This window comes from Muscardinus avellanarius (genome assembly GCF_963383645.1).
Source record: "Muscardinus avellanarius genome assembly, chromosome: 2".
In the NCBI taxonomy this organism is placed as follows: Eukaryota; Metazoa; Chordata; class Mammalia; order Rodentia; family Gliridae; genus Muscardinus; species Muscardinus avellanarius.
The window spans coordinates 66766142-66780913 of record NC_137787.1 but is presented as its reverse complement, the minus strand read 5'-3'; the positions used below and the strand labels follow the sequence as shown (position 1 = coordinate 66780913).

The window sequence follows — 14772 nt, the reverse complement described above, 5'->3', positions numbered from 1 at the left end:
TGCCTGGCTACCATAGCTCTATTTGAGGATATAGTATAATCTTCCTTCTTCTTCCTGGTTCTCTAATAAAAATAATAAGATAACTCTTAAGTGCCTTAATTTTTAGCCAAAGTTTCAGGGCCCTTTAAAGTCATTATTTCATTTGAGCACCTAAGAACCCTAAGATGAGGTTAAATTTGAATAGATCAATATTTTTATGTTTTTCCAACAATCTTGCTATATCCCAGGATATGAAACCTCACAGTATAATGGACATAAAGTGATGAGGAGCAGCTTTTTCAGGTAGATTACAACCTTTTTGGCAAAACCAAAACCAAAACCAAAAGAAACCTCATGGTCTATTGAACCCACGAAGCACCTCTTATTCTCAAGGTGCTATCATGTTTCTTTCCTCTGGTCTCTGTGCTCAGCGCTGATATCTTCTTATCTTTGCAGGTGCTTACTGTTTTACTCCAGTCTCCCTGCAGTAGCTTGAGTGCAGGGATGTTATTTATTCGGGCTCACTGTTGCATTCTCAGCTTTCAGAATCTGGTCTGGCTCATGATGGCAATTAATAAATACTTAATAAAATACTTAAAGGTATTTTGATAGCTTCTCATAGTTTTTCAACATTGAGGGTAAGTTCTTCAAAGTTCATTCCCAACTCCAACCCCCATCAACCTACTAATAGTTGTTACTTTTGGCTTTTACATACCCGGTCTATTGTCTCAAAAATGCTGGCAGCTGCTGCACGCCCAGAGGCAAAGGCTTCCAAACAAGAAGATGCATTGCCAAGATTTAAAGCTCCTACTATGACAGTGAAGAAAATCTGAAATGAAAAGAGAGATTGTTTCCTGCATACTTATCAATGTGTAAGTAGCGCTCCTTACTATCTGGGCCATCCTTGTGAATGCAGAGACATCTTGGAACTATTCTTCCCCAGGAGTTTGAAAGCGCAATAGCTCCCAGAAACCTGTGGAATAGCTTTTGCTCTGAAAAGCATTTCTAATCCTCCCTTGTCAGGATTTAAAAGACTACATTATTTTTTTATTTAACATCACTCTTTACGAAGTAGAAGAAATGAGTAAGAGATGGAGAGAAGGCAGCATATACACACAAACAGAACAGTGATAGGATCACTTGATTTTGCATATAGTCAGCCTCATGATGGTTTTCTAGCTACAGAGTAACCTAGACAATAAAGACACTAAGGTCACCTTGGCTGTCCTGCAGGGGGTACATGCCAAGCCAATCTGCTCTATGGCTTCTCCACAAACCAGGCACTAGGATAACTAGTCACTACTATTGCTGCTAGGGCTACTGACAATAGTTAACAACAGGATGTGCTTTACGTGTTTTATCTCTGTCATTTCATTTAAACATTGCAACAGAAGAGGAGACAGACATATCTGGAGGTTCTCTCCCGTGCCCTAGGTTACAACATGTAATTAGTAGAGCAGTCTGAGGCCGGGCGCTTGAGCTATTGCCATCTCAAGAACCCCTGCTGCCAGCTGCATTTCAAGTAGAAAGGCCCCAGATTCCATGCAGAGCAGGGGAGGCCGTCCTCCACTCACCAACACAGCCATATCATTCATTTAGGGGAAGGCTACCTGATCGTGACCAGATGCCACTACCAAATAGCATTGATTTTAATTTTTAATCTTTATTTTAATTATTATTATATATTAATTGTAAAAAATGAGTTTTGTTGTGAAATGTCCACACAAGCATATAATGTCTTTTAATTGAACCCATTTGCCCTACTACAACCTCTCTTAGCCCGTCCCCTTCCCCTGGTCTTCTTCCCCTACCCTGATAATCCCCCTATTACTTTCATACCATCTTTCTTTTTCTTCTAGGTTCCACATATGAGAGGAAACATGCCCTATTTCTCTTTCTGAGACTGGTTTATTTCACTTAACATGACGATCTCCAGTTTCATCCATTCATTTACCTATAAATGTTATGATTCCATTCCTCTTTATGGATGAATAATATTCCATTGTGTATATCTTTCTTTCTTTTTTTTGTGATACTGGGGATTGAACCCAGTCATCCTACCTCTTAACTATACCCCCAGTACTATTTTTTTTTTTAAAACAGAGTCTCACTAACTTGTGGAGGGTATCACTAAGTTGCTAAGACTGGCTGGGAACCTGCAATTCTCCTATCTCAGCCTCCCAAGTACTCCAGTTACAGGCATGGGCCACCCCACCCAGCACCATATTTTCCTTATTACAAATTAAAAAAATAAAAAGAACAAGGGTGTATCTTGGAGGTAGAATGCCCCTGGTTTCAATCCTCAGTAACACTCCCCCCCAATAAAAGAGAGAGAGAGAGAGAGAGAGAAGAGAGAGAGAGAGAGAGAGAGAGAGAGAGAGAGAGAGAGAATGAATGAAAAACTGGGTGCATAGAGAATGCCCAGTAGGAGAAGTGCTTCTTTCAACCAATAATTCAAACAATGACCAAGGTGGGGGCTGGTGGCTATCAGCTAAGGAAGAGCGGCCCTGGGAGAAGGAGCAGATGAGAAGCTCGCTGGCCCAGCCCTGCTGGCTGCCCCACTCCTCGCTGTCGAAGTTCCCTGTGCTCTAAGGCACATATCACCATTTGCCACTGTACATCTCCAAGAGGATTTCATCACTGCTTGCCTTGCCTACTAAATCCTAAATACTGGCAGGGTGGAAAAAAAAAACACTTTTTTTGCCCACTATTGAATTCCCTGCACTTCAGTGGCGTCTGGCACCTACTAAATGTTCAATAATGACTTCTTGCGTGAGTCACTGAAGACACTGGTGATGAGAGTGGCTGTGGCATTAGTGATAACATCCATGGCACACGTGAGTAGTACAATGTGCTGTGCTCTCTGTTCAGTTGAGACACTATTCATATTTCAGTAACTCATTATGTTTCACAAATATGTCCATTAAGCATATATCTTGTACTTTTACTAAGCTAAATCATGTGATTTGTTAATTTTTAGCTGAGAGATCACTGACTTTCCATTTTCATGGCCTATTATCTTTTGAATTCAACCAGAAAGCCATTATTTTATAGCTACAGAGTCTTTCATTGGAAAGCATTAAATTGCTGGTTTCATCAGTCCAAATGCTCAGATCTCTTCATTAGAAAATACTTAAGAATTGTTATTTCTGCAGGTGGACTTCATCAAATCATGAACTCCTTCCTTCCTCAGACACCAAAGGAATGTCTAATCCACACATCTCATCTGAGGGCTTTTCTGAAATTCTAGCAGGAGATGTAGGTCAAAAAGATCATAGTACCTGGATAAGGGTTCCTGGTGTGTATTCTCCATCATCCAAAACAAGTTTGGAACCATACCAGAAGGCTAGTGCATAGCAAAGAAAGATGAGACACCACATGTATCCAGTAAAGAATCCTATCACTATCCCTTTTCTAATTCCCCAGCGCTGGGCAAACACCAGATTGTTCTCATACCTGTGAAGAGAAAACATTTCAGTTAACATCAACAGGAGGAACTCTAGTTATAATATTTAAAACAGGCCCCCAGGACATGGTTTTTCTCAATGATTATAAAATCGAGGCAGGGCAGAGGCCCTGGGAACAGGAAGAATTAAAGCCTCCATCTACATCTCCCTTTCTGTGAGGTTGGGGAGGTGAGCAGGGAAGCAAGAGACTGATGGGCGCCAGGCAATCAGGGCCCTGAGCAGCCCACAGAGAATCATTAAAAGCAAGGATTGGCCTATGATTTTTTTCTCCCTGGATTGTGTTTGTCTGGCTTTGGTATCAGGGTAATGTTGGCATTATAAAATGAATTTATTTATTTATTTATTTATTTATTTATTTATTTATTTATTGGTGGTACTGGGGTTCCTGGAAGCCCATCTACCTCCAGGTTACACTCCCAGACCTATTTTATTTTTATTTGGAAACAGGGTCTCCTAAGCCAGCGCGGCGGGCTTCGAACCTGCACGAACCTCCTGTCTCCACCTCCCAGGCGCAGGGATTACAAGCGTGCACCACCACGCCCGGCTTATTCTTTTTTTAAAAGAAGGTCTCACGCTGGGCGTGGTGGTGCACGCTTGTAATCCACGCGCTTGGGAGGCGGAAACAGGAGGATTGCGCAGGTTCAAAGCCAGCCGCATTGGCTTAAGAGACCCTGTTTCCAAATAAAAAACTATAAAAATAGGTGTGGGAGTATAGCCCAGAGGTAGAAGGGTTTCCAGGAACCTCAGTACCACCAAAAACAAAACAAAACAAAACAAAACGAGAGTCTCACTAAGTTGTGGAAGGCCTTACTAAGTAGCTGAGGCTGGCTCCCAGGTTGGCTTTCTAAGATTTGCCATCTGCAATACCTTTGAAGACACATTGTCAAGTTAGGGGATTTCTATAATGCTTTGACTAATCTAAATTATTCTGCATAGTTGCCTCTAAACAAATGCTTTTCTTGGTTGTTATAGACCGTGGTAGATCTGCCACTTTGTACAAAATGAGAAGTCAGAGTATCATGCTGACTGATGAGATTCAAGAGAATAACAGACATTCCAATTAACTAACCTTTTGATCTCTTTTTGCTCACCACCAAAAGCAGCCACTGTTCGCACAGATGAAATTACTTCATCCGCTACAGACCCTGCTTTGGCATAAGCCTTCAACTCCAGGTCTGTGAACTTGGCCACACTCTAAAACCCAAAAGGAGAAAAGAAAATGAAAAGACTAGGTTGCTAGGTAAGTTGGCTTGTCATTCACTGATTCATTTAACAGAGATAAATACGCGCTGTTTCAGTACACACCGGATTCTCACTGCAACACTGCAGGAAAGACTAGCCTTGGATCCAAGTTAAGCCTCATCCATAGGTGGGTTTGTTTTTGTGTTCATGGTTCTGGGAACAGAATCCAGGCCATTCTATCTCTGAGGTACACTCTTCAGCCCTTTTTATTTTTTATTTTGAAGCAGGTTCTCACTAAATTTCTGAGGCTGGCCTTGAACCTGCTATCCTCCTGTCTCAGGCTCCCAAGTACTGGGATTATGAATGTGCACCACCATGCCTGGGATGGGTATTTGGTTTTTGATGTATCAGAATGACTCCATCAAAAGCCAGTCTCAGCCAGGCATAGTGGTACATGCTTATAAGTACTTGGGGGCTAAGACAGGAGGATCATAGGTTTGAAACTAGCCTCAACAACACAGTGAGACTCTAAGCAACCGACTGAGACTCTATTTCAAAACAAAAAATATAAAGGGCAGGGGGTATATCTTGGAGGTGGAATGTCCCTTGGGTTCAATTCCCAGGACCACAAAAAAAGAAAGAAAACAAAAGAAAAGGCAAACATAGGGATAGTGAAGCTATTTTCAACAACATTAAAAGTTGCATTTGGGCATTATGGATGACACTGCAGTTTTATCACACCAAATTTTTCTTGAAATAAGTGTTTCCAGCACCATAATAAGAAAATTAAGTAGTTGTGAATGATATTTGTTTTATAGTAATGGGATACTAATTAATTTCAGTATACTTCAATTAAACCAATTCAGGAAGGGTTTACTGTAGCTCAGTGTCAGAGTGCTTGCCTAGCATGCATAAGGCCCTAGGTTTCATCCCCAACACCATATAATAAATAATTATATGAATATATATTGTTATACATATATAAATAATACATAAATAAACTGGTCCAGCAGCTTAAGTATATTTTTGGAAATATCTGACAATTGTTCATGTTTGTTATTCCAAATATAAAGGTCTAATTAAGGCATCTAAAACCCACAGTAACTTCAAATACATCAATTGTTTGTTGCCCACTTCTGCCATTTTTTTGTGTGAAAAGAGACACTGCCTTTGCTTTGAGCCTAGTAAAGTTTTCTGTATCATTTTACAGAAACAAACATGCACAGACATGAATGCAAGAAGAGACAAGTGCCCGGTTACCACATTCCAAATCAATGACACACAGAAGTTAGAATATGGGCAATAAGAAAGTATACTCTTGAGTCTATTTATAACCAAGTTAGCCAGGCAATGCTTTCAGTCTTCAATATGTTACAACATGGTCTGTGCTCCATTGGAATATGTACATTAATTTATCACAGATTTGAAAAAAGAGTTTAAATGAATTTTTTTAAAAAACAAGCTGCTTCAAGTGTTTGCAGAAATCCTGACACTGTTCTGGAAGTTGAGTGTTCCCTAGAACATGGCTGGAAAGTGTTTGGTAGGAAAAACTGTTAGAAAGCTTACATGATGTAGTGGCTATGTAATAAAAATAATAAGATATCTCTTTAGCAATTGATTCTGTGCCAGACACTGCTTAAGTATATAACACGGACAGTGCCCCAAATCATCACAATTATTATTACCATCATTATTATTATTTTGTACTGAAGATCGAACCCAGGGGCATTCTACCTTTGAGCTACAGCCCAGCCCTTTTTATTTTTCTTTTGAAATGGTCTTGTTAAATTCCTGGGGCTGGCCTACGATCCTCCTTTCTCAGCCTCCCAAGTATTGAAATTATAGGCATGTATCACCATGTCCAGTGAATCGTTACAATTATTTAGGGAGGCTTTAGCCCCTTTTTTTTTTTTTTTTGGTGGTACTGGGGTTCCTGGGAGCCCTTCTACCTCTGAGCTACACTCCCAGACCTATTTTATATTTTTATTTGGAAACAGGGTCTCCTAAGCCAGCGTGCGCGGCTGGCTTCGAACCTGCGCGATCCTCCTGTCTCTGCCTCCCAAGCTCAGGGATTACAAGCGTGCGCCACCACGCCCGGCTTTAGCCCTCTTTTAAAGATGGGTTTTTGATGAGTTAAAGATTTTTTTTCTAGACACACACACTTGTTAGTGTCTAGTGAAATGACTCTTTGCTACTTAACGTTCAACCTATTTTCTGTATTATCTAGAAATGCTTAAGTAATATGGCCACTGCCTGGTGAGAACACTCTGCTAGAAGAGACTATCATGGAGGCTGGCACCTGTGGCTCAATGATGTGTAAGTGCCATATAGCTTTTCACTCAAATTCTATTCGCTCTGATAGCAGATTGCTGGTAATGGCTGAATCTGTGACCTGCTATCTATTGTGGCCACTCTACAAGTAAGAAATAATCATTTATCAGGCCTTGAGAGTCTTTTACACTGTGGTGGCCCTAACCTCCTACTTCTATACTTCTTTGTCTTAGTTTGAATAGTTGAGGAACAGAAACCTTAACAGAGATAACACTCTGGATGGGTCAGAAAACCTCTCTCTAAAACTGATCAGATAGAATGGAAAACACCATTGTGATTACAGAAATTTTCTCAGGAGCTCATACTGAGCTGGGCATATTAGTTATGCCTTTTTGAGGGAACCATGTGATCCTGGAAGAATCCAGGGAGTGACAGGCATAAAAACTGAGGAGTGAGCACTTGGAGCTGGGCACCCGTGGACTTGGGTCCTACTCTGCCAGTATGCAATTCCAGGTACGTTCTTTAATCTCTCGGAACTTCCGCTTCTTACATTCAAAATGGTGTTAGTACTTTATAATATTGTAATAGGGGTTAAGATAATGTACACGAAGCTCCTAATAATACCCAACAAAATAGCAGGTGTTCAATAAATGTAACTGTTGTTAGTAAAATAATATTTACCTCATCAAAAACTCATTGACTCATGGTTTACAGAATATTATTTGATATTAGGAGATAATCAAAGAGAGTACATCAAAATGGTGATGATTATATTGACTAAACAAACTCAGGAGGAGAAAATCACGACTCATATTTTGGTGGTTTATGAGCACAATTATCTGTCCTGGGAGAGAAGCAAAAAGACATTCTTACCAAACCAATGACGGCGGCTCCAATCCCAATGAGAGGGCTGACAGAAATAATAGTCAAGGTCAGTTTCCAACCCCTAAAAAAGCCCAGCAGGAACCCAAAGATGGCCGAGGTTATGCGCTGGATGAAGATGGCAAATTGATCGGCTATGGCATCGTTGATTTTGTTAATATCACTAGAAACAAGAGCAGTCATGATCACTAACACCGAATCTGGGCAACTCGAGTGTCCCGCTGAGACAGTTCATTCTTCCCTCTGGACACTCTCATCTCTGTACCACGATTGCCCTTAATCATCAAGATGATATTTGAATAAAAAAATGAATATATGTATTATTTTGTTATTTGCAGTGCTGGGGATAGAACCTAGGGCATCATGCATAGTACATCCTCAGCCCATGAACTAAATTCAAATCTGTTTTTTTTTTTTAGTTTGAATCTTTTTCAAAGTAGCGTGTGTGTGTGTCTGTGTGTGTGTGTGTGTGTGTGTGTGTGTGTGTGTGTGTGTGTAGAAATTGTCTCTACCAGTGGAGCAAGATAGTTATTTTCAATTGTATTATTTTTGTCTATATAGGTAAATTGTGAAATCTTTATTTCTCCTCTGAGGCCAAAAAACCTACTTCTTTAAACTCTTTTATAATATTTAATTTCTAATGTTTTAATCAAGGGCTCACAAGCCAAACTGTAGTACCCGACTTTTCAATGGTCAATAACCACTTTTATAAGGCACTGCCATGCTATCTATGAAAGCCCAACCTAAAAGACCAAACATGTCATAACTGAAAATGTTCTCGAATTGTTATTTTATTGAGAAAAATAATTGTTCTACCAACTACTTACTCTGAGAATCTTGTATTCAGCTCCCCCACAGAATTGCAGTCAAACCATCCAATCTCCATTCTCATTATTCTTCTGAAGTAAATTTTTCTCATTTTCTGTATCTGACGGGCTGCAGCAATTACCCAACAGCTTATCTGAAAACAGACGGAAGAATGCTTAGCTTTGAAATGTTAAAAAATATTTATTAATTTTTTCTCTTTTCAGAAGATAATGCTTTATGCAATGGTTGAAAACATGAGAAACATCATTCACAAAACTCCTCCTCTTCGCACCAAAGGTGTGTGAGCTCCAGCATCTGCTGCTAATGGTGGAATCCAACAGAACTGGGGGCAGGGGAGGGATATGGTTTGAATACAACTCTGACATATAAGCAGGCCCTTGCCTCTTGAATTTTGCCCAGTCAAGATTCACTTTCCCAGATGGGCATGGTAATCCTAGTACTCAGGAGACTGAGAAAGGAGGATCTCAGGTTTGAGGACAGCCTCGGCAATTTAGTTAGACTCTCAACAACCCAGCAAAAGCCTGTTTCAAAAACAAAAATAAAGAGGTCTGGGGTATAGGTTGGAGGTAGAATGCTCCTGGGTTCAATATCCAGTACGTCCCCTAAGAAAAGATTCACTTTTTCTACCAGTAAAGTAAGCCTCGCAGCATAAAACCCAAGATGCTATTGCTCCAAAATCGATGCTTTTTCATATCACTTCTGAGTGAAGCTTCCAACCCGGAGAGGTCTGAGATTAACATTTGTGCATCATTTTTAGGCAATAATTTTCAGGAAATGGAGGACAGACATTCTGGTATAAGCAGGGAATCCAATCTGCTGATAGATTTCCCCTAACCAAAAAAAAGTCTGTGTCAGTAATCCCAGCCCCTCCCTTACCTCAGTCTAGAATATGCACTAATTAAGTTTGGCAAGATTTGGGTTGGAGTGGAGTTTGGTGAGATTTCGGTAATGAAAGAGAAAAAGAAGGTACGTTTTACCTTCTTTTATTAATTTTTTTTTATTTTTATGTGGATCATATTGAAAATGGCACACATTCAGACAGTGCTTGGTGCCCCCCCACTTCCCCTTCTCCCCAACAATGAGTGTCCAGGTTGATCATGCTACATTCATACTTTTACACATATTCGAATGTAGCTCCTCCATTAATCGACCTCAGCCTTCTTCCTCGCCTATCCTTCCATTCTAGCTTTGCTGAGGTTTCCCCTCCATTATCTGGAGTCCCTCTGGTATTCCTAATAGTCCCTAGTTTGGGCATATTAGAGAAAACATATTTCCCTTCTCTTTCTGTGCTTGGCTGATCTCATTTAACATAATATTCTCCAGGTCTTTCCATCTTCTTGCGAATGACATGATTTTCTTCTTCTTTATAGATGAGTAGAGTTCCATTGTGTTTATTTCCCATATTTTTCCAATCCATTCATCTGTTGATGGAGACCCTATTTGGGCTATTACGGATTGTGCTGCTATGAACATGGGTGTGCAGATGTTACTGTATGTAATTCTTGCCTTCTTTCACCTCCATGTGCCTGGCTTTCTCCAGGCTGCTCAGCCACCTGCCTCCTATAAACACACCCACAGCTGTCCATTTCTGATCTCTGAAGAGAAGCAAGGTGGACAGGACCTTGCAGCTGAAAGTCTCCTCTCCAGTTCTCTCTACAGGCAGCTGTCTCTGGAACTAGAACTGAAGTTCTTAGAGCTTCTGAATAGGTAAAGGCAAAACACAACACTTTGCATTTTATTGTCATGTCTATGAGCCCCGTGTTGATTTATAAATAAAATGTAGAAGCCACTAACTTGAATATATCCTATGAGAAGTACTGCAGCACCGACTCCAGCATAGTAACCAGCAAACATGATCATCTCACTTTCAATGTCCAGCAACCTTCAAAAGAGGAAAAAGAACTGATAAGACTTGCAAATAGGATCAGGCTACCAAGGATTGTATTTGAAGGTTCAGAGGGTTTTAAAATATAATATATAAAATATAGCCGGGTGTGGTGGTGCACTCTTGTAATTCCCGCGCTTGGGAGGCTGAGACAGGAGGATCACACAGGTTCGAAGCCAGCCTCAGCTACTTAGTGAGGCTCTCAGCAACATAGTGAGACCCTGTTCCCAAATAAAATATAAAAAAGGTCTGGAAGTATAGTCCAGAGGTAGAAAGCCTTTGGGTTCCACCCCCAGTTCCACCAAAAAAATAAAAATAATAAATAAATAAAATAAAATATAACTAGCATGTATTTCTATTAAATATGAGTAAGCCATTTTGTCTATGTGGAATTATAATCCATCGAAACCAAACTCTATATAGATCTCCTGGTACCAGTCATAGCAGATATGTTCATCCCTGTCATGGAAGAGTTGCTAGGAGTGTGAAACAATTATCCAGAAGTTACTAGCAGAGAGGGAACCTTACATGGCTTCCCAGTGTGCTCAATCCACCTTGCCCCTTCTGCTCTTACAGATCCAGAGGGGGGTGGGGGGGCAGAGACAAAGACAGAGAGACAGAGAGAAAAATCATAGCTAGAGAAAGGTTTTAACAAGTTAGACAGGCTACCTGAAAAGACACTTCTAGAAAAAAAAAGAGTGCTGTGAATCAAGAGGCTTCCTGTTACCTTCTCTAGGAATCTAGGCCCCTTTTCAATTTCTCTATCTCAGAGTGACTGAAAAACAGGGCTGTCAACTTTCCAAGGGCAGAAAAGCATCTTATAAGCTCTTTCTACTGACTACACCCCATGAAGCTTCCCTTACCAGGACAATTTCTAAGATTGAAGCCAACGCTGCTTGCTGGGAATAGTGAGAAAGCTCTCTGCATTTTCCCTTAGCAGAACTACCATGCTGTGGCACAGGATTTGGGAATGGGAGGACCAGGAAGGGGGGGGGGGGATCTGAAATTGCTTTCAGGATATAAGAAATTTTAGAATTAGAAAACTAACATATTCGTTGATAACCATGTTGACCCTTAAGGACTAGTTGAATGATAGAGTCCATTTCTTTCTTTCTTTCTTTTTTTTTTTTTTTTTTTTTTGTGGTACTGGGGGTGGAACCCAGGGGCTTTCTACCCCCGGGCTACACTCTCAGACCTATTTTATATTTTATTTGGAAACAGGATCTCACTAAGTTGCTGAGAGCCTCACAAAGTAGCTGAGGCTGGCTTTGAACCTGAGCAATCCTTTTGTCTCACCCTCCCAAGTGCTGGGATTACAAGCGTGAGCCACTACGCCCGGCGATGGAGTCCATTTCTGCAGAAGATCCAGGCAGCATCTTTAGCATCCATCCTGAACCATTTCTGTTTTCTATAAGGCCTTGCTTTTGTGACTGAAACTTGAATTATTCTCTCTCTGCGATAAAATTCATTTAGTACAGAATAAACTATTATTTCACATTTTATTGCTGTATGGCACTGTCGATTACTTATTAAATAAGTTTATATTGAGTATATTTGTACTTGTCTTGCTAATCGATTGTAAGCTAGATGAGGCCAAAGGATGGGTTTGCACCGCTTGGTCATACTTCTGAAAGCATGGCGTAGTACATATACAAAGTAGGCAGTCAATAAATGCTTCTTGATTTTGATTTTACTTTTGAATATTAATCAGGAAGAAAAATAACTACCATGGTCAACACTTCTAACAATCTCCAAACCAGGTAAAATGTTTATCACATTTCTAGTCCTTATAACTAAGGGCAACCCAAAGAATGAGCGAGACCTAGACCATGACAAGTTTCTATATAAGCATCCATACTCATAGGTGCTTATAAAAGCTGAGAATCTTTGTATAGCTCATGTGATGTACTAGTATTAGGTATACTATGTATACCCAAGTCCGTGGATTTAGGTAGCAAAGGACGCACAACTATACATAAACCTAAAACTATCACACTGCATACTTTCATTGGATAAATTTAGTGATGTATGAATTGTATCTCAATCAAGCTGGGTTTGTGTGTGTGTGTGTGTGTGTGTGTGTGTGTGTGTGTGTGTGTGTGTGGTACTGGGGATGGAACCCAGGGGCATTCTACCTCCAAGCTACACCCCCAGCCCTATTTTTTTAATTCTTTGTTTTGAAACAGGGTCTCACTGAGTTGCAAGGGACCTCACTAAGTAGCTGAGGCTATCTGAGAACCGTGATCTACCTGTCTCAGCCTCCCGAATGCTGGGATTACAAGTGTGTGCCACCACGCCCGGCTAATAAAGCTGTTTTTAAAAAGTGGTGTCTTAAAGCATCTAACTTCAAAATAGTGTTTTTATGTATAAGCTGAGTGCACATTACTTAAAAGAAAAATAGACTGGAATCCAAGTGAAAGTACAACCTCGAATTTCCACCTTGTTGCATTCATAGGTGTATTTGAAGACCAGCTTCCAATGGCTACCGTGATCAGCCTCCACGGGACATCTCAGGTTCCTGTCTCTAGGTACTCACACTTTTGTAAAGTCCCCTCCAAAACTATACCAGAGTTGGTCCATGCGACCAATAGAGCATGACAGAAATAACAGTATGTCTCTTCGAAGATTAACTTAAAAGGCTTTGTGGCCTCCAGTTGTTTATATTTTAACTGGATCAAAAAGTGCATAATGGTCTTTTAATTTCACATTGTTTCATCTGGTTTAATTCTTTTGCTCTATTGCTTTATTCTTCTGAGCAGAAATTCTGATAAGCTCCTCAGAAGGTCTGAGGTTCTGTAATCCTTACCAGTGTTATTCACTGAAAGTCATTTATGAGGTTTTAGCTTAAAAATTCCATTCAGTAGATGTCAAGAGACATATGGAAAACAATATAACAAAAGTAAAATCAGCTCCTACCATTACACATGCTTCTGTTGCTAAAAGTATTTCGCTGTCTTATATAATCTAAGACCTATATAGTGTATGTATTTATCTACTATAATGGGGGGGGGATTTTATCTTTAATGACGTACTTTTTCCAAGAAGGAAACTTGTGAAAAGATTAAGTAACTTTGGAGGCGTATTAACTACTTAGAGGTGGGAAAATATTCTCTTCCTTGTCTTCTGTCCCACCCAACTCCATTTTCACAGTGATCTTACTACATAAAAGTTAAATAAACATGTTACTCATAGGCACAAAAATAGCACTCAAATCAGTGACCTTAATAACTCACAAATTATTTAACTTGTCAGAGTCCCTCATAAATGGGTGGCTTAACATAGATGTGGTCTGCAGAATTTCAGATATATGTATGAATTTTTTTTTAAGAGAAAAGGATAAATGTCCACATACATGCTTGGTATCATGTGAATTCAGCCAAGGCCAGTGTTCTGCCAAAAGACCCAGTTTGCTGTATTTGCTCAACCTTGGGTATGTGACCCGGTAAGAACAAAGAGAATGAGCAGTGGCTCATGAGAATGAATGAGAATGAGCCATAGAGAATTGCTTCCTAATGGAGACGTGTGATACAAACATCAGTCATAGGTTCGCCTTTTAATCCACCTGACACATATTTATGAGCACCTAATATCATGGAAATGCCTCAGATTTTCACCTCTCAAACATTTATTTTCAAAGTTTAAGGCATGACAGAATATCCTCACAGGGATATTTTTAAAATTACTTTCATGATAATTTATTGTTAGTAAGGGTTTGGATCAGTTTACATCACACAGAGGGAGAAAGATTAACTTTATATTTTGTGGTCATAGCCACAAAATGGTTTGTTTTGAAATAGTGGTTCATTTCTGTCCTCCAACAGAAACAAAGGGCTTAAAAAGACTGTCATTGAATTCTATCTCTTGTTGATACAAACTGCTCCGACTCTTTCAGATGAAAAGAAACTTGTAAATTTAGAAAAGAAACTTTTTTTTTTTTGGTGGTACTGGGGTTCCTGGAAGCCCCTCTACCTCCAGGCTACACTCCCAGACCTATTGTATATTTTTTTATTTGAAAACAGGGTCTCTTAAACCAACGAGGCTGGCTCCAAACCAGCGCAATCCTCCTGTATCTGCCTCCCAAGCGCGGGGATTACAAGCATGCGCCACCATGCCCGAAGAAAAGAAACATATTTAAGCCAGGCATGGGACGCATGCTTGTAATCCCAGCGCTTGGAAAGCTGAGACAGGAGGATCGCTCAGGTTCAAAGCCAGCCTCAGCTACTTTGTAAGGCTCTCCGCTACTTAGTGAGACCCTGTTTCCAAATAAAATATAAAATA

At 40.1% G+C, this 14772-nt stretch overlaps 1 protein-coding gene across 1 annotated transcript in view; it reads right to left on the bottom strand.

Moving 5' to 3' along the window:
* Positions 1–14772, bottom strand: part of ABCB11 (ATP binding cassette subfamily B member 11) — a gene marked incomplete at its 3' end in the record, with an annotated part of 64561 nt that overhangs the window by 46651 nt on the left and 3138 nt on the right. The window contains exons 3-8 of the mRNA XM_080689781.1: positions 10404–10491; positions 8609–8742; positions 7773–7944; positions 4516–4640; positions 3261–3435; positions 695–808 (exon numbers count right to left, since the gene is read on the bottom strand). Coding sequence (XP_080545907.1) covers positions 695–808; positions 3261–3435; positions 4516–4640; positions 7773–7944; positions 8609–8742; positions 10404–10491 — 808 coding nt within the window. The remainder of the gene's footprint in view (positions 1–694; positions 809–3260; positions 3436–4515; positions 4641–7772; positions 7945–8608; positions 8743–10403; positions 10492–14772) is intronic.